The 23,143-nt window shown below is 38.0% G+C and overlaps 1 protein-coding gene across 1 annotated transcript in view; it reads right to left on the minus strand.

Moving 5' to 3' along the window:
* Window positions 1–23,143, minus strand: part of si:ch211-235m3.5 (BICD family-like cargo adapter 1) — a 33,610-nt gene that overhangs the window by 2,909 nt on the left and 7,558 nt on the right. Inside the window, exons 3-8 of the mRNA XM_057839661.1 lie at window positions 18,542–18,661; window positions 15,259–15,405; window positions 14,344–14,514; window positions 12,741–12,896; window positions 6,093–6,205; window positions 3,448–3,568 (exon numbers count right to left, since the gene is read on the minus strand). Of these exons, the coding sequence (XP_057695644.1) occupies window positions 3,448–3,568; window positions 6,093–6,205; window positions 12,741–12,896; window positions 14,344–14,514; window positions 15,259–15,405; window positions 18,542–18,661 (828 nt within the window). The remainder of the gene's footprint in view (window positions 1–3,447; window positions 3,569–6,092; window positions 6,206–12,740; window positions 12,897–14,343; window positions 14,515–15,258; window positions 15,406–18,541; window positions 18,662–23,143) is intronic.

Raw genomic sequence — 23,143 nt, forward strand, 5'->3', positions numbered from 1 at the left:
TTTTAACAAAAAACTGAAAAGTGAGGCGTGCAATATTATTCGGCCCCTTTACTTTCAGTGCAGCAAACTCACTCCAGAAGTTCAGTGAGGATCTCTGAATGATCCAATGTTGTCCTAAATGACCGATGATGATAAATAGAATCCACCTGTGTGTAATCAAGTCTCCGTATAAATGCACTTGCTCTGTGGTAGTCTCAGGGTTCTGTTTAAAGTGCAGAGAGCATTATGAAAACCAAGGAACACACCAGGCAGGTCCGAGATACTGTTGTGGAGAAGTTTAAAGCCGGATTTGGATACAATAAGATTTCCCAAGCTTTAAACATCTCAAGGAGCACTGTGCAAGCCATCATATTGAAATGGAAGGAGCATCAGACCACTGCAAATCTACCAAGACCCGGCCGTCCTTCCAAACTTTCTTCTCAAACAAGGAGAAAACTGATCAGAGATGCAGCCAAGAGGCCCATGATCACTCTGGATGAACTGCAGAGATCTACAGCTGAGGTGGGAGAGTCTGTCCATAGGACAACAATTAGTCGTACACTGCACAAATCTGGCCTTTATGGAAGAGTGGCAAGAAGAAAGCCATTTCTCAAAGATATCCATAAAAAGTGTCGTTTAAAGTTTGCCACAAGCCACCTGGGAGACACACCAAACATGTGGAAGAAAGTGCTCTGGTCAGATGAAACAATAATTGAACTTTTTGGCCACAATGCAAAACGATATGTTTGGCGTAAAAGCAACACAGCTCATCACCCTGAACACACCATCCCCACTGTCAAACATGGTGGTGGCAGCATCATGGTTTGGGCCTGCTTTTCTTCAGCAGGGACAGGGAAGATGGTTAAAATTGACAGGAAGATGGACGCAGCCAAATACAGGAACATTCTGGAAGAAAACCTGTTGGTATCTGCACAAGACCTGAGACTGGGACGGAGATTTATCTTCCAACAGGACAATGATCCAAAACATAAAGCCAAATCTACAATGGAATGGTTAAAAAATAAACGTATCCAGGTGTTAGAATGGCCAAGTCAAAGTCCAGACCTGAATCCAATCGAGAATCTGTGGAAAGAGCTGAAGACTGCCGTTGACAAACACTCTCCATCCAACCTCACTGAGCTCGAGCTGTTTTGCAAGGAAGAATGGGCAAGAATGTCAGTCTCTCGATGCGCAAAACTGATAGAAACATACCCCAAGCGACTTGCAGCTGTAATTGGAGCAAAAGGTGGCGCTACAAAGTATTAACGCAAGGGGGCCGAATAATATTGCACGCCCCACTTTTCAGTTTTTTATTTGTTAAAAAAGTTTAAATTATCCAATAAATTTTGTTCCACTTCACGATTATGTCCCACTTGTTGTTGATTCTTGACAAAAAATTAAAATTTTATATCTTTATGTTTGAAGCCTGAAATGTGGCGAAAGGTTGCAAGGTTCAAGGGGGCCGAATACTTTTGCAAGGCACTGTAGCTTGGCATATTTGGCCCTTGACTCCTCAATACTTGCTCCAACAAATTGGCACAATTTGGTTCGTTTGCCGAATACCACTGACCCCCAAAGAAGACTAAGACACTGAAAAGGAGATTGAACTGGAAGCGACTACAGTGAAAGTTCAGCATGTCAAACTTTCTCGCGACCAACCAAGCGACTGCAACAACTTCAGGTTATGCCCCTTACGGCCAGTTATTTCAAACATGTGACCAAAGCAACTGCCTATTGTGTTCCCGCCTTTAAAGCTTAACACCTGTAAGAGCCCTAACACTCTATAGACCCTACTCACATGACGTCACAACCACGCCTCCGCGCCATATTGTCCGTCTACTCGTCGTTTTGACGCATTACCGCTACGTGAATTCCTCCTATTATGGCGTGTTTTTCTGCTCGTTAACATTAATAATCAAAATGGTGAAGGCATGTGTGGCAGTTGGTTGCAATAACAGAGAAGATAGACGGAGAGACTTGAAGTTCTACCGTATTCCGAGAGACACGGAGAGGAGAGCGAGATGGACTGCTGCAATTCGACGAGAAAGCTGGGCTCCAAACCATTACCACGGATTATGTAGTAGTCATTTTATATCTGGTAAGATGCATTTAATATATATTTAGAGGGTTTTGGGCTGACAACCACAATTAGGATCATTGCGAGGCTAATCGCCGACAACATACAGTTTCAAATTCAAGATGCTTATTTCTTCCACCATCATTACATTTTGAATAATATTTAGCTGGTACCAAGTGAAAGAAGCTGGCCTCGTCTACAGATCATCAGTTAAACAGGTGTGTCCAAACCTTTTGCAAAGGGGGCCAGATTTGGTGGGGTAAAAATGCGGGGGGCTACCTTGGCTGATTTACATAGAACAATATATTTAAATAAATGTTAGCAAGCCCTTCTGTGTGTCACATTTGCTTTATTATTTTTTTTAATTCATAATTTCAACAGTCTCGTCTTTGTGGCGTTCTCTTTCGACACTCGGGCTCTTGCGAAATACTGCTGCTGTGAAATTAAACTAGCTTCCAGTTGCTATAATTTCTCGCTGCGTATCTTCCTGGAATGTTGTCGTACATGTCAGCGTGTCTTGTTATTATCGCGTCACATTGAACTCTTTGAAAACAGCGACTGTCTCTTTGCAAATGAGGCAGACACAGTTGTTGCGTGTTTTATTGAAGAAATAATCCAATATCCACCTATCCTTGAAGCGTCGGCCATCGCAGTCAACTTTATTTTTTTGATTGTCGCCATTTTAGAAATCACACAGGGTAATGTTGCTTAGAGTGCTGCTCTTAATGTTTTTCAAAGTTTCGTGAGAATAGGCCGAGTTTCTGTGGAAAAGATAGTTGTAGATATCAGGGTAGCAGATGTCAAGCAGGTAGGGCGAAACAGCGGGTCGAAAAATATCGATTTAGGTGAATCTGGTGAATGGATAGACTGAAGCTTTTCCACATAACGCCTTTTATGCAACGCATCCAATGAGTTTACAGCGTCTGAAAGTACTGGGGCTTCCATGAATTACTCTATAAACTGAACGACTAATTGAAAACATTGAGAATAGGGCTAAAGAGACGGACAATATGGCGGCCGGATACAGCGACACGTTATTCTGTGACGTCGGTGAGTAGGGTCTATAAGATTTAAGTCTGTTGAAGACATGACTCTGTTCTTCACAATAGCGGTATAGTAAACACACCACACATTATATATACAGTATACCTTACACTATATACGAGAAATATTACTAGGACAAACGCTAGCTAGTATACTGCTTCAAGCACTTAGGCTGGAGACAAAGCACATGCACACCCTGTTTTCACAGATGACCATTTCCACAAACAGTAACTGTCACTGTCAAAACAAAAACAAATTCAGAACACCCTTGTAATGTGATGTATGTACATGAGTTTGTGTTCTTACAGCCCAAGGGAATCCATGTGAGAACAGAAATGGGAACTTACCTGCCATGCCTCCAATTCCTGTGAAAGCTCCAGTTTCCTTTGAATTGCGTCTAACAACTGATTGTTCAGAGACATCATTTCGTTTTTACTCCGGACCAATTCAGCTTCCATCAGGTTTTTCCTGCAACAAATGTACAGAGAATCCATCAATTTTATGTTACTTTTAACTTTTTCTAAAACCTATACTCCTAAACAGATTGCCCAAACAATGAATAGTTAATAGTGCACACTGTATATACAGAGTTGTAAACTTTTTATCTTTAAGCCATTGATTTAAATTCTCTCATTCTTTAATATTTAACATTCATAAGTCTTTTGTGTGGGTATTTTTTTCTTTATATTATTAAAAATTGGTATTTTAGATTGATTGCAGACTCCTTATACATTCTTCAAATTCTCTAGAATGTTACTCAGTAAAAATATAGCAATATTTTTTAATTATGTTTGTGACATTTCTAAGATCTGTGAACACCAGATTAAAGGGTACCACGGATAGAAAGACATACAGTGGGGCAAATAAGTATTTACTCAACCACCAATTGTGCAAGTTCTCCTACTTGAAAAGATTAGAGAGGTATGTAATTGTCAACATGGGTAAACCTCAACCATGAGAGACAGAATGTGGGGGAAAAAAACCAACAGAAAATCACATTGTTTGATTTTCAAAGAATTCATTTGCAGTTCATGGTGGAAAATAAGTATTTGGTCAATACCAAAAGTTCATCTCAGTACTTTGTTAGGCAAGGCAAATTTATTTATATAGCACAATTCAACACAAGGCAATTCAAAGTGCTTTACATCACATGAAGAGCATAAAAATCACATTTAAATCAATACAACGTAAAAACCAAGACAATCAAAATTGGAAATAAAACTATACATAAAAATCGCATTCAATCACAAATAGAATAAAAATAAATAAATAAAAATAAAACAAAAACTACTAATCATAATAATAATTGAAATCAGCAATGGGGATAAGCACAAGAGGAATAGAAAGCAAGTAGATTGAAATATATAGACAATTATGACTATGCAGTCTAAACAAGCCCTGATTAGCCCTGATTTAAAGGAGCTAACAGTTTGAGCATACTTCAGACGTTCAGGTAACTTGTTCCAGAGGTGAGGAGCATAATAACTAAATGCTGCCTCACCCTGCTTGGTTCTTGTTCTTGGAAGATGCAGGAGACTGGTTCCAGACGACCTTAGGGGTCTAGATGTCTCATAGGAATCTAACAAATCAAGCATGTATTTTGGTCCGAGGCCATTAAGTGTTTTGAAGACGAGCAGTAGTATTTTATAGTTTATCCCACAGGTGTCAAACCGATTCCAGAAAGGGCCAAGTGGGTGCTGGATTTTGTTCCAACCGATTCCGTGAAGAGAGTTTAACCAATGAACTTCCTACTGAAACAAGCAGCACCTGACAAAGTTTAACTGAGTACACATGTAAAAAATCTGATTGGTGAAAAGGTGTCCTCTTCATTGGGTGGAAAGCAAACCTGCACCCACTTGGCCCTTTCTGGAATCGGCTTGACACCTGTGGTCTATCCTTTGACTCACTGGAAGACAGTGTCGCGATTTCAAAACCGGTGTAATGTGGTCCAGCTTCCTTGTATTTGTGAGGACTCTGGCTGCAGCATTCTGTACTAGCTGCAGCTTCCTGACTGATTTTTTATCAAGACCCGTAAATATACCGTTACAATTGTCCAATCTGCTGAAAATGAATGCATGCATAAGTTTTTCCATGTCTTGTTGAGTCAGAAGCCCCTTAATTCTGGCTATATTTTTTAGGTGGTAATAAACAGATTTAGTGACGGACTTTAGATGGCTATCAAATTTTAGGCCTGAGTCAATAATTACGCCAAGGTTTCTGACTTGATTTGTAGCTGTAAGTGACATTGTTCTAAGGTGCCTGCTTATCTTTCACCTTTCCTTGTTTGGCCCAAAAATGATCACTTTTGTCTTTTCCACATTTAACTGGAGAAAATTCTGGCACATCCATTCATTGATTTGATGAATGCATTTACTCAGGGAGACTAAGGGACTATAATCATGTAGGGACACAGAAATGTACAATTGTGTGTCATCTGCATAGGTGTGATAGGAGATGTCATACTGTTCCATAATCTGAGCTAGAGGAAGCATATAGATGTTAAATAAGAGTTGTCCAAGAATTTACCCTTGAATGACTCCACACGCGAATTTGGTTCGACTGATGGTTTCCGATTGACACAAAGAAATCCCTATCATGTAAATAAGATGTGAACCACTGAAGAACAGTGTCAATAAGACCTACCCACTGTTCCAATCTGCTGAGTAGTATGTTGAGATCAACAGTGTCGAATGCGGTGCCCGAATGGCGACCTACTAGTTAAAATGATTTTACAAATGTTATGAAAACGAAAACATTTAGAGGGGTTTTAATATCAAATTATTATAACTCGTACTAACATTTGAGTTTTAAGAACTACTTGTATTTACACCAGTGGTACCCTTTAAAGGATTACATGACAACACAAAGGATAATGCAGCCTTAAAATTTAAAAACCTACTTTATGGTGTTTAAGAGTTTCTCAAGATTTTTGGACATACAGTATGCATATGATCATTGGCATAAATTAAATTTAGTTTTAAAGATGACTAACTTGGCAATGGCTTCATCTCGGTCCCTGATGGCCTGTTGGGCGACTTCTGCCTGCTCCTTGACCCTCTGCAGCTTCTGCCTCATTGCCGCATTCTCCTGCTGCAGCTGCAACTTCTGAAGAGGGCAAACAGATATTATACTTTATATGTTCATTTTCTATAATTCTTCTGTAAGAATAATGGCCTGTGAGTGGCCTTTTTGATAACATGTACTTTGTATACTAATAGATGCAAATCCACAAAAAAGGAACCTACAGTATTAGACTTAATACTTTTAGTGTGTTTAATTAAAAGAAATTTTACAAGCCCAATTCCGATGAAGTTGTGACGTTGTGACAAAAGAATACTGTCATTTGCAAATCATGTTCAACCTATATTTATTCGAAGAAGTTCTTTTCTAAGCAGGACCCAGAAGCACAGTCGTTTTCTCTGGGCCGGAGGTAATTTAAAATGGAGTGTGGCAAAGTAGAAAACTGTTCTGTGGTCAGACGAATCACGATTAGAAGTTCTTTGTGGAAAACTGGGGAGCCGTGTTATCTGCACTAATGAGGACAAAAACAACCCAAGTTGTTCATAGCGCTCATTTCAAAAGCCAGCATCTGTGATGGTATGGGGCTGTGTTAGTGCCAATTGCATCTGTGAATGCACCATTAATGCTGAACATTACATACAGGTTTTGGAGAAACATATGCTGCCATCCAAGCAAGGTCTTTTTCGTGGACCCCTCTGCCTATTTCAGCAAGACAATGCCGAACAACATTCTGCATGTGTTACAACAGTGTGCCTTTGTAGTAAAAGAGTGTGGGTACTAGACTGGCCTGCATGCAGTCTAAACTTGCCTCCCATTGAAAATGTGTGGCACATTATAAAGCGCCCGACTGCTATACAACTGAAGCAGTATAGCGAGCAGGACTAGACCACCTACAAAACTACAACAATTAGTTTCCTCAGATTCCAAACATTTATTGAATGTGTTTAAAAGTAAGGGTGATGTAATACAGTAGTAAACCTGACCCTGTGTTGCAGTCATAAAAAATATAAGTCAATGAGTATATTTTGAAACAATAAAGCTTATCAGTTTGAACATTAAATATAATGTCTTTGTAGTGTATTCAATTAAATATAGGTTTCACATTAGTTGAGAATCATTGTATCTTTACGTTTCACAAAAATTCCATTGGACTTAGGGTTGTATATAAAGTTCATTTCTAATGTGTATCTTTTTATAAATCAACCATAAAAATAACTGTCAGCAGTACTGTCATGACTGATAATGTGTCTCACAAGGATTAAAACAAGGTGTAATATTATTTTGTCCGTATCAAAGTATAGCCCCCCTTTAAAGAATCCAGCTTAGACGTCCAGCTTTTCTGGAAAGACCACAATTGCTCCATGTCTATGACACATAAAGGATAGCAGCTCTATGGATTGGTCCACATCAGGCTGTAAATTGTTTCAGCTAATATATGTTGTGTATGCTAGGCATGTGCCGGTATGATATTCTGACAGTATGATAACCTTAAGCCAAAATATCACGTTATCGCGGTATCGCAATTACAGCTCTAAAATGTGTTACTTTGAGAAATCTGGATTTAAAAAAAAAAAAAAAAAAAAAAATCCATTGAGCAGGATTTTCAATTCGTCAAACATATTAGCAAATTTAAAATAAATCTAAAAAATATATATGAACAAAATAAAAATAAATGAAGTCCTTTACTGTAGGTGAGCCTAAACGCACAATCACAGCTCAGCATTATTGCTATCAGAACAAAAATAATTGAATTATTTTCCATAAAAAGCAGGTGTGAATGACTCATATCATGTCTATTTTATACACATACTCTCTTTCACAACACAGACAGTTGCCAGAGAGAAAAAACACCACATGTATTACCACCGCTAGACACACTAAACACGTTGGAGTTAACTCTAGTACCTGGTGGGAAACGTTCATGACAGTGTCACAGCTGACTGACTGACACTGAGCAACAACTGGTGGGGGAGGGTTGAGCCTTACAGCTGCAAGCGATGGATTGCGGTTTTGAAACCTTGGCGCTTTCATACCACGGTATACCTCGAAACCGATAACTGGCACATGTTTAGTGTATGCATTTGCAATTAAGTTTAGAGCTACAGTTTTTGGAGATAAGTGTGAGCGATTTGCGATGAGAATTGTAAATACTGTACGTTAGCATTCGTAGCATTTAAGATAGCAGACTTTGGTTAGGCTAATTTAATCTACTAAATTTTCTCATTGATCAGACTAGATGGACGTTTGAACACTAATTGTTTTGTGTCAAGTCTTTTATTGTTAGAATACATGTCATTTTGAACATAAGTGTACATAGAGTTGTGCAAATAAGTATTTAGTCAACCACCAATTGTGCAAGTTCTCCTGCTTGAAAAGATTAGAGAGGCCTGTAATTGTCAACATGGGTAAACCTCAGCCATGAGAGACAGAATGTGACAAAAAAAACAGAAAATCACATTGTTTGATTTTTAAAGAATTTATTTCCAAATTCGAGTGGAAAATAAGTATTTGGTCACCTGCAAACAAGCAAGATTTCTGGCTGTCAAAGACGTCTAACTTCTAACGAGGTCTAACAAGGCTCCACTCGTTACCTGTATTAATGGCACCTGTTTTAACTGATTATCGGTATAAAAGACACCTCCCTCGATCTGGGGCTCCATGCAAGATCTCACCCCGTGGCGTCAAAATGATAACAAGAACGGGGAGCAAAAATCCCAGAACCACACGCGGGGACCTAGTGAATGACCTACAGAGAGCTGGGACCACAGTAACAAAGGCTACTATCAGTAACACAATGCGCTGCCAGGGACTCAAATCCTGCACTGCCAGACGTGTCCCCCTGCTGAAGAAAGTACACGTCCAGGTCCGTCTGCGTTTCGCTAGAGAGCATTTGGATGATCCAGAAGAGGACTGGGAGAATGTGTTATGGTCAGATGAAACCAAAATAGAACTTTTTGGTAGAAACACAGGTTCTCATGTTTGGAGGAGAAAGAATGCTGAATTGCATCCGAAGAACACTATATCCACTGTGAAGCATGGGGGTGGAAACATCATGCTTTGGGGCTGTTTTTCTGCAAAGGGACCAGGACGACTGATCCGTGTAAAGAAAAGAATGAATGGGGCCATGTATCGAGAGATTTTGAGTGAAAATCTCCTTCCATCAGCAAGGGCATTGAAGATGAGACAAGGGCTGGGTCTTTCAGCATGACAATGATCCCAAACACACAGCCAGGGCAACAAAGGAGTGGCTTCGTAAGAAGCATTTCAAGGTCCTGGAGTGGCCTAGCCAGTCTCCGGATCTCAACCCCATAGAAAATATGTGGAGGTAGTTGAAAGTCCGTGTTGCCCAACGACAGCCTCAAAACATCACTGCTCTAGAGGAGATCTGCATGGAGGAATGGGCCAAAATACCAGCAACAGTGTGTGAAAAGTTTGTGAAGAGTTACAGAAAACGTTTGGCCTCCGTTATTGCCAACAAAGGGTACATAACAAAGTATTGAGATCAACTTTTGGTATTGTCCAAATACCGTAATTTCCCGAATATAAGGCGCACCCGTGTATAACGCGCACCCCCAATTTACCTGCAAAATCTAGGGAAAATTCTTGTACCCGTGTATAACGCGCACCCTAATTTTAGCACCAATAAATACGGTAGAATACAAGAAAACAGCTCGTGTAGAAATACAGAAATGTCATTTTAATTTAACAAATTATAAACAGACATAACACAGCACAGTGATAATTACCGTTCCGGTAGTGCAAAACATTACTGTAACAACCTTTAACAACTTCTCCAACTTAAGAGAACCCGTGATAAAACAAAACAGCCATATCTGTATTATACATGAACATCTAAAGCATTCTTACAAGTGCTTTTCTGCCCCTACCAATTGCTTTGGCTGATGACTTTGCTTGTTCCAGCTGCTTCTTCATTCGTTTCCAATACCGCACACTCGATTCTCCGACGTCATACCGTCTTGCCGCTTCACGAATTCCAGCTTCCTCAGATACGGAAATTACTTTCCTTTTGAAGGCTGCCGTGTAGCTTGCTCGTTTCATCATCATGAAATACCGCAAATGTATCTTCCTTGGAATTCTACTGTAAAGTAAAAGTGACGACTGAAGTGGGAAAACGAAAGGAGCTCATAACAGTGCAGACGAAACGAACTCACGGAAGTCATTCGACCAATCAGAGTGAAGTATTACCAAAACAAACGGTGACGTAATTTACCGTAATGGCGGCAACAGATCACCGTATGCGTTTTCTTTAACACAACATGGCCGTGTCAATAAAGAAAAAGTCTTCAAATATACATATTTATATGTATTTATTTCTGTCTCCATCCATATACCCGTGTATAATGCGCACCCTCGATTTTACAAGTGGATTTGGGGGGAAAAAGTGTGCCTTATTTTCGGGAAATTACGGTACTTATTTTCCACCATAATTTGCAAATAAAATCTTTAAAAATCAAACAATGTGATTTTCCGTTTTTTTTCCAGTCTGTCTCTCATGGTTGCGGTTTACCCATGTTGAAAATTACAGGCCTCTCTAATATTTTAAAGTGGGAGAACTTGCACAATTAGTAGTTGACTAAATACTTATTTGCCCCACTGTATGTGTGTTACAGCTTTACAAATTGTCAAAAGCGAAGAAAGTAAAAAGCTTCAAAAAACACAATTGCCTTGTTTGCTGTGTGTAAAGCTGAACAACTTCACGTTTAGTGAAGACAGAACACGTCATATTAATAAAGTAAAAAATGAGATACTGTGGGATACAATATCGGACTGTTTATGCAACTAAAAAAAAAATGACTGCAGACAAAAAGGCGGACGAAACTCCGGCGTCGTAAAGTCGAAATCACATAAATCAAGTATATCATAACTCGCGGACTACCTGTATCATCTCTTGCATTTAAAGATGGCTTTGATATGCATTTAAACTGTGATTTGTAAAGATTAGTCAAAATTTGTCAGATGAGCAGGACAGTGATAGAAGTACTTTAATATCGTGTTACATAATGGCAAAAAAAAAAAAAAAACTTGCATTGAGCAGAAAAAAATGGATTTTAAATTTAATTTGATTAAAGCCTTGTTTTAACAACAAAGAAATGTGTTACTTGGTTACAAGCTTTTTGCTTCTTGTAATGCGCAATACAGTAGTAAACGCAACCTGGGAAAATCTCGAGTGCAGTGGAACCTCTAAATAAATAAATAAATAAATAAATAAAAAATAATAATAACAATAATATAATCAGCTTTGCAACCAAGGCCTTTTTGTGATTTGTTCTGATTTTGAAATGAATTTTTCCCATGGCAAACAACTCAACAAATTTAACATGAATAACATACTCCAACATTTTTAGCCATAAGCAGTATGGAATATGGATGGCTGGATAAAAGTTGAGACCAAAATGTTAATCATTACTAATGGTGAAATATAATATCAATAAAAGACTTGACCTTGATATCATAGGTGTAATGAGAAGATAAGTTGCATTGTCGATGCGGCGCTATGAAATGCTGAGAAACAGTACCTAAGGTCTCCTCCTTCAATTCAAGGTTTATTCCTGATATAGGGGTTTTCTGTGCCATACTACAGTATTTTGAAGATAATGGATTCCCTTGGTTTTCTTTCATTCCATAACAGGATCTTTTGTGTCATCTTTGACATTTCTCACATTGCATCATGGGAGTGTGTGGCAAGAATCGCCATGTTTTACATTGAGTTTGATTGTTTTTCAGTCATTCGGAGAATGATTGTATGGTTCCTTATTGCTGTGTGCGCAATTGTTGGGGGCCTGATAAAAAGTTTGTTTTTTAATTCCCAACGCAGTGGACCGCGATAAATGAATAGCTGCGGGTGCTCAGGAGATTAAACCTAATGTTCTGTTAGCATGTCCCAATTATTATATACTAGTAGTGCTTCCCCCACACATCAAATGTTGCTCAAACGCTGTACAATACTACAAATTATCATTTATAGATGTAATTTTGGACTAACCACGTTTAGTGTACACTGAATTGCGGTCAATGTAAAAATGCAGATACATTTACAGTATTGTCATTGCAAGGCTTTTTTTTAACCATTACTATTTGATGAGTGTCATTTTATTTTAACAAAAAATAATTTATGTAGTATCTAATCCATTATTAGCATGACTAAGGCTTTGTGCTTCGTAGAACAGACTGGCCCAGCATTGCTTAAAAAATAAATAATTCTAGGGATTTGAATTCGATTATGTTGCCAATGCATATTTCAAGATTTTTTCTAAACTTCCATCCACCATTCTTCTGACCTTACAGTATATTGGAGATTTCGCCCGCTGTTTACGATTTCTTCCCACTTAACCAACTGCGTATGCGCCAAAAAATATGTCAACCATGATCCTCTTATAAGGAGCATGGTTCACGCCATGCATCTATGGAAAGTGACTTATGTGTCAGTCGTGCTCAAGAAATAACTGTACATGACCCGTGACACACAAAGATACAGGTCTTATAGATGTGTACTTTTTTTCAGAAATATTAGTTTGGATTAACATTTTAGAAGTTTCCACGACATCATTACAGTATAATAAACAGGTTTTTGTTTTATATTTTTTTACAGTTTCGTCACCTGTGTGCCAGAGGTCTGTGTGAGAGTTTGGGCCACAGTCTTTAGTTGGTGAAGAATGTCCTTTAGGTTCTCCTGATCTTTATCCTCACAATGTGTTGAAGTTTTTTCAGCTAGTGGCTGCAGCAACTGAAGGATCACCCCCATTTCTTCTGTTAGCTAGATTTAAAAAGAGTAAAATTGTATTAGGTTAACCGTCATTTCCAAAGCATACACCAAGTATATTTTATAAATATATTGTGGAAGATTTAATTTAGTAACAATTGGCTGGCAACCAATTCAGAGTGTACCCTGCCTCCTGCCCATATATAGATGAGGATAGGGTCCAGCAGCCCCCCAACTTTCGTGACGATAGGCAGTGTGAAATTTGAATAAATGAATTTAATTCAATCACCAGTGAAACATGGCATATAAAAAGACCGGCAGACAACCCCCTCTCATATTCAGACTAAAAATTTAACCAAACCTGCGTGGAAGGAAATCAGGTGACTTAACAATACCTGAAATTTAAAAACATGTGTCTGACTTTTTCTTGCTAGGGGGCTGTATTTACCAATATAGTTACCCATTATAAAAAAATAGAAGTCATTTGTTTAACCCCTTTAACTAAATGTTGTTCAAGTGATGGTGATGTGAATTTGTCTGACTTGAAAAAAATAGTCTTTTCTCTTTGAGCAATATTCCAAACACCAACCATCTAGGTGACACCAAATGTTATGTTGCTGGAGGTACATGGTCTCTCCCAATAGATATCTAATTACAGTACAGTACTTCAGTTCAAATACTGTATGAAAGAAGAGATAGCTATAAATGTTATGATGAGAGGGCAAACATGTTGCATGCACGTCTTGGTGGTTCTACACCCTGAAACACTCAAATGTGGTTATATTAAATGATTCATGTGTGTAGCTAAGGGAGACCTGAACCCAAATTTCCCATCTACTCAGATGACAGAAACACAAAAGCATACTGGACTCAGGCAGAGAAACCTGAAAATTTAACCGAAATGGGCATAGTAATGTACATAAAACTCTGATGCACAGAAGACACTGGGGAAAAAGAATACTCCTTTAAAAATGGCATAATCTTTAGTACCATGTAAGAAATTTGTTAAACTGAGGCAAGATTCCCTAATTTTAATCCAGACAGTTACTATACTGCAGTAGTTTTCCTTACCAATAGAGCGGAGAACTATATGATGTGTAAGTGACAAAGGGATGGGTCTAATTGTTTCATTTGTTTCGACACTTCGTTTACAAGAATGGAGCAGGTTTTTTTGTTTTTTTTCCAAGAAATGTACTACATACCGAACACTGTATTTTCCGCACTATAAGGCACATTGGAGTATAAGGTGCACCTTCAATAAAATGCCTGATTTAAAACTTTTCATATACAGGGCGCACCATATTATAAGGCACAGTAGTAGTAGTAGAGGTTGGGGTTGCATTATGTATCCCCTAGAAGGAGCTGCACTAAAGGGTAACCAATATTGATCCAAATATAAAGCGTACAGTCGGCTTTTGAGAAAATTGAAGACTTTTAGGTGCGCCTTATAGTGCCGAAAATAAGTATACTTTGTCACTATAAATTCAGGGTCTTTTGATACCTCTTCTTTACTGACTCCTAGGTCAGCCATGTCTAACTCGGAGAGCAGGGACACATCTCCAACGTTTTTGTATTCTTGTAGGGACACCTGTTCTTCCAGCTCCTCCACTTGTGCTTGAAGCTGCTGTGAGCGGCACCGAGCCACCTCCAGTTCCTGTAACGCTTCAGTGAGCTGATAAAAAACAACACACAAAACCATATTAATGATAGACAAAATTAATGCTCAATAGTATTTTCACTTTTTTTCACAATTGCTCTAACTGGTTCAAGCACATAAGCAATTATTGTGAGTAGAAATTTTATGTTTCAAAGAAGTACACAGTGCAGACAAAGAGGATATTGTACTACAAGCAGCAAGAACTGAATTCTCAGGTTTAGATACCAGGAATGAAAAATTAAAACTACAGCAGGTGAGTGAAGATTAGCGACTACGTATCAATTAAACATCTCCACATCTCACATCGCCATTGAAGATCTGAGCATATTGATAGATGGAAGCTAAACTTTTACAGAGCGAATGACTTTAAAAACAAAGACGAATTGAATAGGTGGGTCAAATTTTTAGACCGAAGGCCATCTAAGTTTAAAATTAACGTAGGTAGTTCCAAGTGAGACAGAAATCCTGACATGCCAGATTCATACTTTCAGTAAATGTGAAACCTAATGAATGAGTGGAATCTAGACCTGCAGGTGAATCTGAAGTAAGTAGGAACAGTAGAAGTTGTAGTTAACATTTCACAATCCCACTGAAGCCTCAACTGCCTGAGGGAAAGTTTGAATTCCTCTTACTAATGGAAGTCAAGCACAATCCGCAGTGTCAAATTACGTTTGAAAAACTAATTGTCCTCTAGTAAAGTTGCGTGAGTGTCTTGACATACTTTTAAAGATCAATGTGTGTGCATGTGTGTATCTCTACCTGCTGGCTGTGCTGCTGTTGGAGTTGGTCATGCAAAGCCAGGCGTGCGTTCAAAGAGGCTAAATTGGCTCTCAGCTCAGCATTCTCCTGACAAACGCTCTCCAAACGCTCTTCCAAAGCCTGTTCCCTTTGGGTGAGGCGCAACACCTGTATACACACCCACAAACAAAACTGTCTGAGACATTCCTTAATACAATCAAAAGGCAGTTATCACTGAGTAGGTAGGTCAATTTGAGTTTTCATCAACAACAATTGTGTTGAATGGAGAAATATTTAATGGCATTTGTTGAAGCCTTTTAGTAGTTAGGACATTTGTTCAGGTGGAAAATTAAAGAGGGGACTTAAGCCATTTTATTTACTCATTCTACCTGTGAAATCTGCAGAATTCTCCCAATCCAATAGAACATATATTAGATAAAATTGAGTGTGAGGGTTTCATATAGTTGTGCGATAATTACTTTTTAACACATAACTGATGCATTGTGATGCCTCACTGGACGCTTTACTAATGATAAATGTAACAACTTCAAGGTTTTACAAATAAACATTCTGTGAAAAATAACAGAACAACTTCACCTGAAGTTATGGGGGGAAAAGTGCCTATATTGCACCACGATATTTATTGTTGAAATCAAAATACAGTGATCCCTCACTATTTCGCACTTCAAACTTCACGCCCTCAGTCCATCGCAGATTTGTTTTTTTTTTTTTCAATTAAAAAAAATAAATATATAAACATGAGCTGTCCAGATCAGAGTTACTTATTAAAGTTAACGATGATTGACAGATGCTAAGGTTTGATTTTGCCAGAGACGCTTGGAAGCCAAAACTTCAAAGCGCAGCATGCGTCTATCATCATTTAGCTTGTTAAACTGTTGCTGTGGCAATCTGTGTGGACTCACTCAATGAAGCATTCAATAAAGACAAGCATTTTTCTACTTTATTCTTGTTTGAAAATAATTCAGTGGGACAATAACGTGTTTAATACCTATCATAATTACACTTGAAGTGCTTAAAAACCATTTAGTAATATATATATATATATATATATATATATATATATATATGTATACATACACATACACATTAGGGCTGTCAAAATTATCGCGTTAACGGGCGTTAATTATTTTTTTAAATTAATCACGTTCAAAGATTTGACGCAATTAATGCAGATGCCCCGCTCAGACAGATTTAAATGACAGTACAGTGAAACGCTCACTTGTTGTGTTTTATGGAGTTTTGCCGCCCTCTGCTGGCGCTTGGGTGCGACTGATTTTATAGGCTTCAGCACCCATGAGCATTGTGTAAGTAATTATTGACATCAACAATGGCAGGCTACTAGTTTCTTTTTTGATTGAAAATTTTACAAATTTTATTAAAACGAAAACATTAAGAGGGGTTTTAATGTAAGATTTCTATAACTTGTACTAACATTTTTTTTTTTTAAGAACTACAAGTCTTTCTGTCCTTGGATCACTTTAACAGAATGTTAATAATGTTAATGCCATCTTGTTGATTTATTGTTATAATAAACAAATACAGTCCTTATGTACTGTATGTTGAATGTATATATCCATCTAGTGTGTTATCTTTCCGTTCCAACAATAATTTACAGAAAAATATGGCATATTTTATAGATGGTTTGAATTGCGATTAACTGCGATTAATTACGATTAATTAATTTTTAAGCTGTAATTAACTCGATTAAAAAATTTTAATCGTTTGACAGCCCAAATATATATATATATATATTATATATATATATATATATATATAAATACATACATACATACATACATACATACATACATACATTCAAGTTTGTTTTTTTATCATACTTTCAAAAAAAAACAACAACAACAAAAACAAACACAAACACGTCTTATATGTATCTCTTACCAATTCTAAATCTGAATAAATACATTGAACACCAGAAAAAATATATAATAATAATTTTAAAAAATAATAATAAAATACGGGGGCACTACTTTGCGGTTTTTCTACTTATCGGGGCAAGTTCTGGTCCCCACTAACCGTGAAAAACGAGGGAACACTGTAGTGCAAAGATAGTTTTTGGAGATAAAGTGCAAGTGCAAGAGCAAGTTGGAAGTGCCAAAAAGTCACTCATTCTGTTCTCAATGTGAGTATGGGTACACAAATTGACAGTAAACTAATCAGGCTCTGGAGAGATGTCAGACACTGGAGTAAAGTTGAATTGACTTTACTGTGGTTGATTATCGTTCTCTGGACAAGAGCACTGATACTTTTTTTTGTAACACCAAAAACAACAAAACATTGTTTCAATAATATGGAATAAAGTGTTACAAAATAAAGCAAAGTATTCACCATATGTCAATTTGAATAGCAGTTGGTAGTACTGCTTGTAAGCAATGAAATAATGTAACCACATTTTACCACAAATACAAACAAAATATAGTATACACACATCTCCAATATAGTACACAACGCTCATGAATATAAAACAAAGGAAGAATATACTGTAACTTACAAGCGATACTTGTATAGGCACAAACAACGTGGTGAGATGGCAAGAACTGTGATAGTACACTGACTGCAGACATTAGCTCGTCCATTTGGCTCTCTCTAGTCACAATGAACTCTTGTAAATATGTGATTATGTCAGCAGAAAGGGCTGGAACTTATCAAAAATAATATACACCTGAGCACTAGCAGGGGCGAAAAAAACACCTGAAACACAGGCATGTGAGCTCATATTAGAATCAATTAAAATATTTCAAAGTTAAATAATTTAACACAAAGAAAGAAGGAAAAAAAAAAAAACAATTGTAGGGGGTGTTTAATTTTACAAGCCTCTACACATGCAGTAAGTGGACATGACAGCAATGTCATATGCATATTGGTCAAAAACTGATAATAAAAAAAACTGATGTCAATATGATCCGATATTTTAAAATACTTTTATCGACCAGTACTATGGGGTACCCGATAATATCGGACAACTCTACAGTAGTTTCATGGCTTAAAATCAATCAAAAGAATTTCTGACGATCACACTTAAATGCCTTAGAAAACAAACAGTAATGTGCTATATGCTGAAGGCTGTGACCAGGTCGCATGAGACACTTATTGAATGAGTGCAAATTAATTAGGACGGGGCCAGGGACCTTTTTGACTTAGTGGCCGAAAAAAAACCCACATATTTCAAAATGTAAATCCACAGGGGCTATACAATATGTTTTTGTATTCATGTATTTATAACAAATTTCATTCCGCGGCCCAATTTGGTCCCATATTTGCTTACCTGCTCTCTCATTGAACTGATCATCTCTTCATCCTGAGCCCTTGTGAGGATTGAGTTTTTTTTCACATCTTGTTTAAGTGTCTGCAGCTCACAGGACATGACCCTCTCCACCTCCTTTGCCTGAAAAAAGTGTACAGTTAGTTTGTACTACTTGCTATGGATAATATCATGGCTTATTTTATTTTAAAGCTATTGACCATAATGGAGGGGATATAAAAACAAACACATGGACGTTGTTGTCTTTAGATTTGCGTATAATGTGCCAGAGGCATGAGCGTAATAGGATTGAGGCCCAATTTTCCAAAGTAGCTAAATGCAACCAATATATCTATCTGTCCGAAAGCTTTTAAATCTCAGTTGGGGTTCACAGTGGGGGCTTTCTGACCAGGGGTCGAAGGTTCAAGACCCACAGCTCACCAAAAATATTAAAGTGTATCTCGAGTGGCAATTTTTTAACCTAAACTTGTGCTATACATTTAAATAACAATATACATCAAGTTAGATGTACTGGTTTTTATTAGCTTGCGAAAAAAAGGAAAGTTAAGTCAAGTGTCATGCAAAACAAATTCGACAACCTGGAAAAGTTGCAATGTCAATGGGGGGAACAGCTGGACAGATGAATGCTACGTGATGGCGGACTTAACATGTCATCTCAATCCAATGGCAAAACAGTGGACATTATCTTGAGATACATTGCACTTTTTGGAGGAAATTTGTTCGAGGGGTGATGAGAGACATATTAAATGTGCTGTACAGTGAGAGGACCTGGCAGACTTGAGTGTACACGGCTAAAGGCATGGAAGTACAGTAGGAAGTGAGGCAGCTGCAAGTGTTCATGTGTGGTAAAATATAGCACATACAGAACAAATTCAAAACCCAGCTTGTGCAAGCATAATTAGGAAAAGAAGTCCGATTCCTGGAGATGCCATGATTACCGGCTGGTCTCATCAACACGGACCCCTCTCACAATAGAGGCAACGACCCGCTGAGAATCAGCAAAGACAAATGGAGGGAGAACACGCTATTTGTTCGAAACACAAAGACTGTGATGATATCCCCTCCTATGGCCCCCAAGCCCTAAGCTATCCAGTGTCCACAAGCAAAGATATATATACAGTAATCCAGATGATAAACCAAGCTACAGTCAAGTCCCTTATGGAGTGGAAAAAAGGATGGCTCTCCCTTGGGATGATGTGGTCTTAGTTCTTGGATGCAACATCAAAAGGAACTAATGAAAGATTTATGTAGTTCTTCCATATCCATTGTAATTTCCACACAATCTGTGATGCTTAGTTACTGTGCTCCACTATACTGACGTTTGTTTCTTTCTATAAGGGAAATCCAAAGTAAAGGATTTGTTTCCAATAACTTGTAGAACTGGTGTCTAAGATTAGATGCAAAGCCAGATTTCACGCAGAATTTTATATTGTCCAGGTTTATAGACTTTATCATGATGCATCTTAAGCTATATGAAGTCGAGCAATATACAGTTGTGGTCAAAAGTTTACATACACTTGTGAAGAACATGATGTCATGGCTCTCTTGAGTTTCCAGTTATTTCTACAACTCTTTGTCACAAAAAACATTCATGAAGTTTGGTTCTTTTATGACTTTATTATGGGTTAACAGAAAAAGTGATCAAATCTGCTGGGTCAAAAATATACATACATGGATCTGAAAAAGCGAATCATTGACTTGAACAAGTCAGGAAAGTCACTTGGAGCCATTTCAAAGCAGCTGCAGGTCCCAAGAGCAACAGTGCAAACAATTGTTTGTAAGTATAAAGCGCATGGCACTGTTTTGTCACTGCCACGATCAGAAAGAAAACGCAAGTTATCACCTGCTGCTGAGAGAAAATTGGTCAGGAGGGTGAAGATTCAACCGAGAATCACCAAAAAGCAGATCTGCCAAGAATTAGAAGCTGCTGGAACACAGGTGTCAGTGTCCACAGTCAAGCTTGTTTTGCATCTCCATGGACTGAGAGGCTGCCGTGCAAGAAGGACGCCCTTGCTCCAAAAGCGGCACCTTAAGGCTCGACTGAAGTTTGCTGCTAATCACATGGACAAAGATAAGACCTTCTGGAGGAAAGTTCTGTGGTCAGACGAAACAAAAATCGAGCTGTTTGGCCACAATGCCCAGCAATATGTTTGGAGGAGAAAAGGTGAGGCCTTTAACCCCAAGTACACCATGCCTACCGTCAAGCACGGTGGTGGTAGTATTATGCTGTGGGGCTGTTTTGCTGCCAATGGAACTGGTGCTTTACAGAGAGTAAATGGGATAATGAAGAAGGAGGATTACCTTCAAATTCTTCAAGATAACCTAACGTCATCAGCCCGAAGATTGGGTCTTGGGCGCAGTTGGGTCTTCCAACAGGACAATGAGCCCAAACACACATCAAAAGTGGTAATGGAATGGCTAAATCAGGCTAGAATTAAGGTTTTCGAATGGCCTTCCCAAAGTCCTGACTTAAACCCCACTGAGAACTTGTGGACAATGCTGAAAAAACAAAAACCCATCAAATTTAACTGAACTGCACCAATTCTGTCAAGAGGAGTGGTCAAAACTTCAACCAGAAGCTTGCCAGAAGCTTGTGGATGGCTACCAAAAGCGCCTAATTGAAGTGAAAATGGCCAAGGGACATGTTACCAAATATTAGCGCTGCTGTATGTATATTTTTGACCCAGCAGATTTGATTACTTTTTTCTGTTCACCCATAATAAAGTCATAAAAGAACCAAACTTCATGAATGTTTTTTGTGACAAAGAAGTATCTGTTCCAATCACTCTATCAGAGAAAAATCAGAGTTGTAGAAATAACTGGAAACTCAAGAGAGCCATGACATTATGTTCTTCACAAGTGTATGTAAACTTTTGACCACAACTGTAGGTTTTCACATAACTACAGTATTGCTTATGCCCCCCCCCCCACACACACACACATTTAAAGGCTAAATGACACCTTTATAGTGCAATTTAAGTGCCAAGAAAATAGGTTGTATAATTCCTCATTTCTGTGGGTGGGATGGGGTTACATTTTGTATTTACAGTACTAAACTGAAATAAAAAGTACAGGAGTAAAGTAAAATTATTTGCGATAGAAATTTGTGTCAGATAACACAGCTGCCATGTTTGACTGTCGGTATATTTTATGTTGGTCAAATTTAGTGTTTATTGTGTGGTTGTTTTTTTAAAAAGACCTACGCTCTATAACAAAAACAAATCTACTTTTGTAGGATCCCGTTTTGGTGCAAATGTGAGATACGTATGCAAGTTTTTTTTTTTTGTTTTTTTTTTTATTTTGCAATGTTTGCTTCTACCACGGAACTCTCAAGGATGACACTTTTGACTGGCAAGCCCTGCAGTTTTTTGAATGTTGACTTTTTTGTGACCTGCTAGAACAAATGCTTTTGCACTTATTGGTTAACTTTAAAGGTGGCAGAACACTCCTGTGAAGTTTTACCATTTTTCCTGCTCTCTCCGTTTTGTGGAAAACGGCTTCAATTGTGGTTCTTTTGAGTCCCAAAGTACAGGAAGCTGTTGCAACCTGTTCAAAACAATTAGATTCCTTGTTTGTTATTTATTTTATCAGGATCATTGAATGGTATGGTTCCATTCTTGCAGCTACTTCGTTTTGTCTGAACAATTTATATGAGTTCTTGACGCAAAAAAACTGACAGCGATAAAGGCCAGAGCTGGTCAGTGAAATTAAACTCAGCAGTCCTAAAACTGTGGTCAACACATGGTTTTACAAGGGGTAAAATTGATCTTGCACCTAGCTTCACAGAGGTTTGGAATTTCCCCACTTTTATAAAGACATGATAAATGGCAGAAATCAAGTATCGGTGCAAACATTGCAGGAAACCCTCATAAATCCAGCCAGTGAAACAATAAATCTATGGCTAACATGGAGATTGCGTTTGCCGAGTCTTATTCTCTGTCATTAAAATGATTTTTAAGTGTTAATAAGATAGTTAACAGGTCACTTTTTTGGTGTTTCGGGCTTTTCTTTTAATGACTGCATACCGGAGGGAAAAAAAAAGATCGATGGATGGAACTGCCACTTTTACAAACCTCACCTACCTAATTTGTTTATTTAACATGCTAAAATGAATCCAAAAATGTAGTTATGGAAGTGAGTCAATTACTGTCATCAGTTGTACTGTCAAATAAATAAATAAATAAATAGCCTAAATTGTTTACCGTACTTTTCGGACTACAAGTCGCACCGGAGTATAAGTCGCATTTTTGGGGGGAAATTTACTTGATAAAATCCAACACATAGAACAGACATGTCATCTTGAAAAGCAAGTTAATATATAAATACAATAGAGAACAACATGCTGAATAAGTGTACAGTGTACAGTGCATGAACAACGAAATACGAATATACTGTCCTCACCAGGACGCTACGGCTCGGTCCTGGCTATCCAGCGGGCTAAACTCCCAAATGACGATGCTGGACGTCCGTATAATTTGCTGAATCAATTTCGTCCTCGATACCAAACAGGTTCGCATCGACGTAAATAAATTATTAGGTGCTTTCACAGCAATGACATGACACAAACAGTTAGCATGCGTTCGCTAGGATTAGCGCATCGTTCAA

The sequence above is a fragment of the Corythoichthys intestinalis genome, chromosome 6 (genome assembly GCF_030265065.1).
Source record: "Corythoichthys intestinalis isolate RoL2023-P3 chromosome 6, ASM3026506v1, whole genome shotgun sequence".
Lineage (NCBI taxonomy): Eukaryota > Metazoa > Chordata > Actinopteri > Syngnathiformes > Syngnathidae > Corythoichthys > Corythoichthys intestinalis.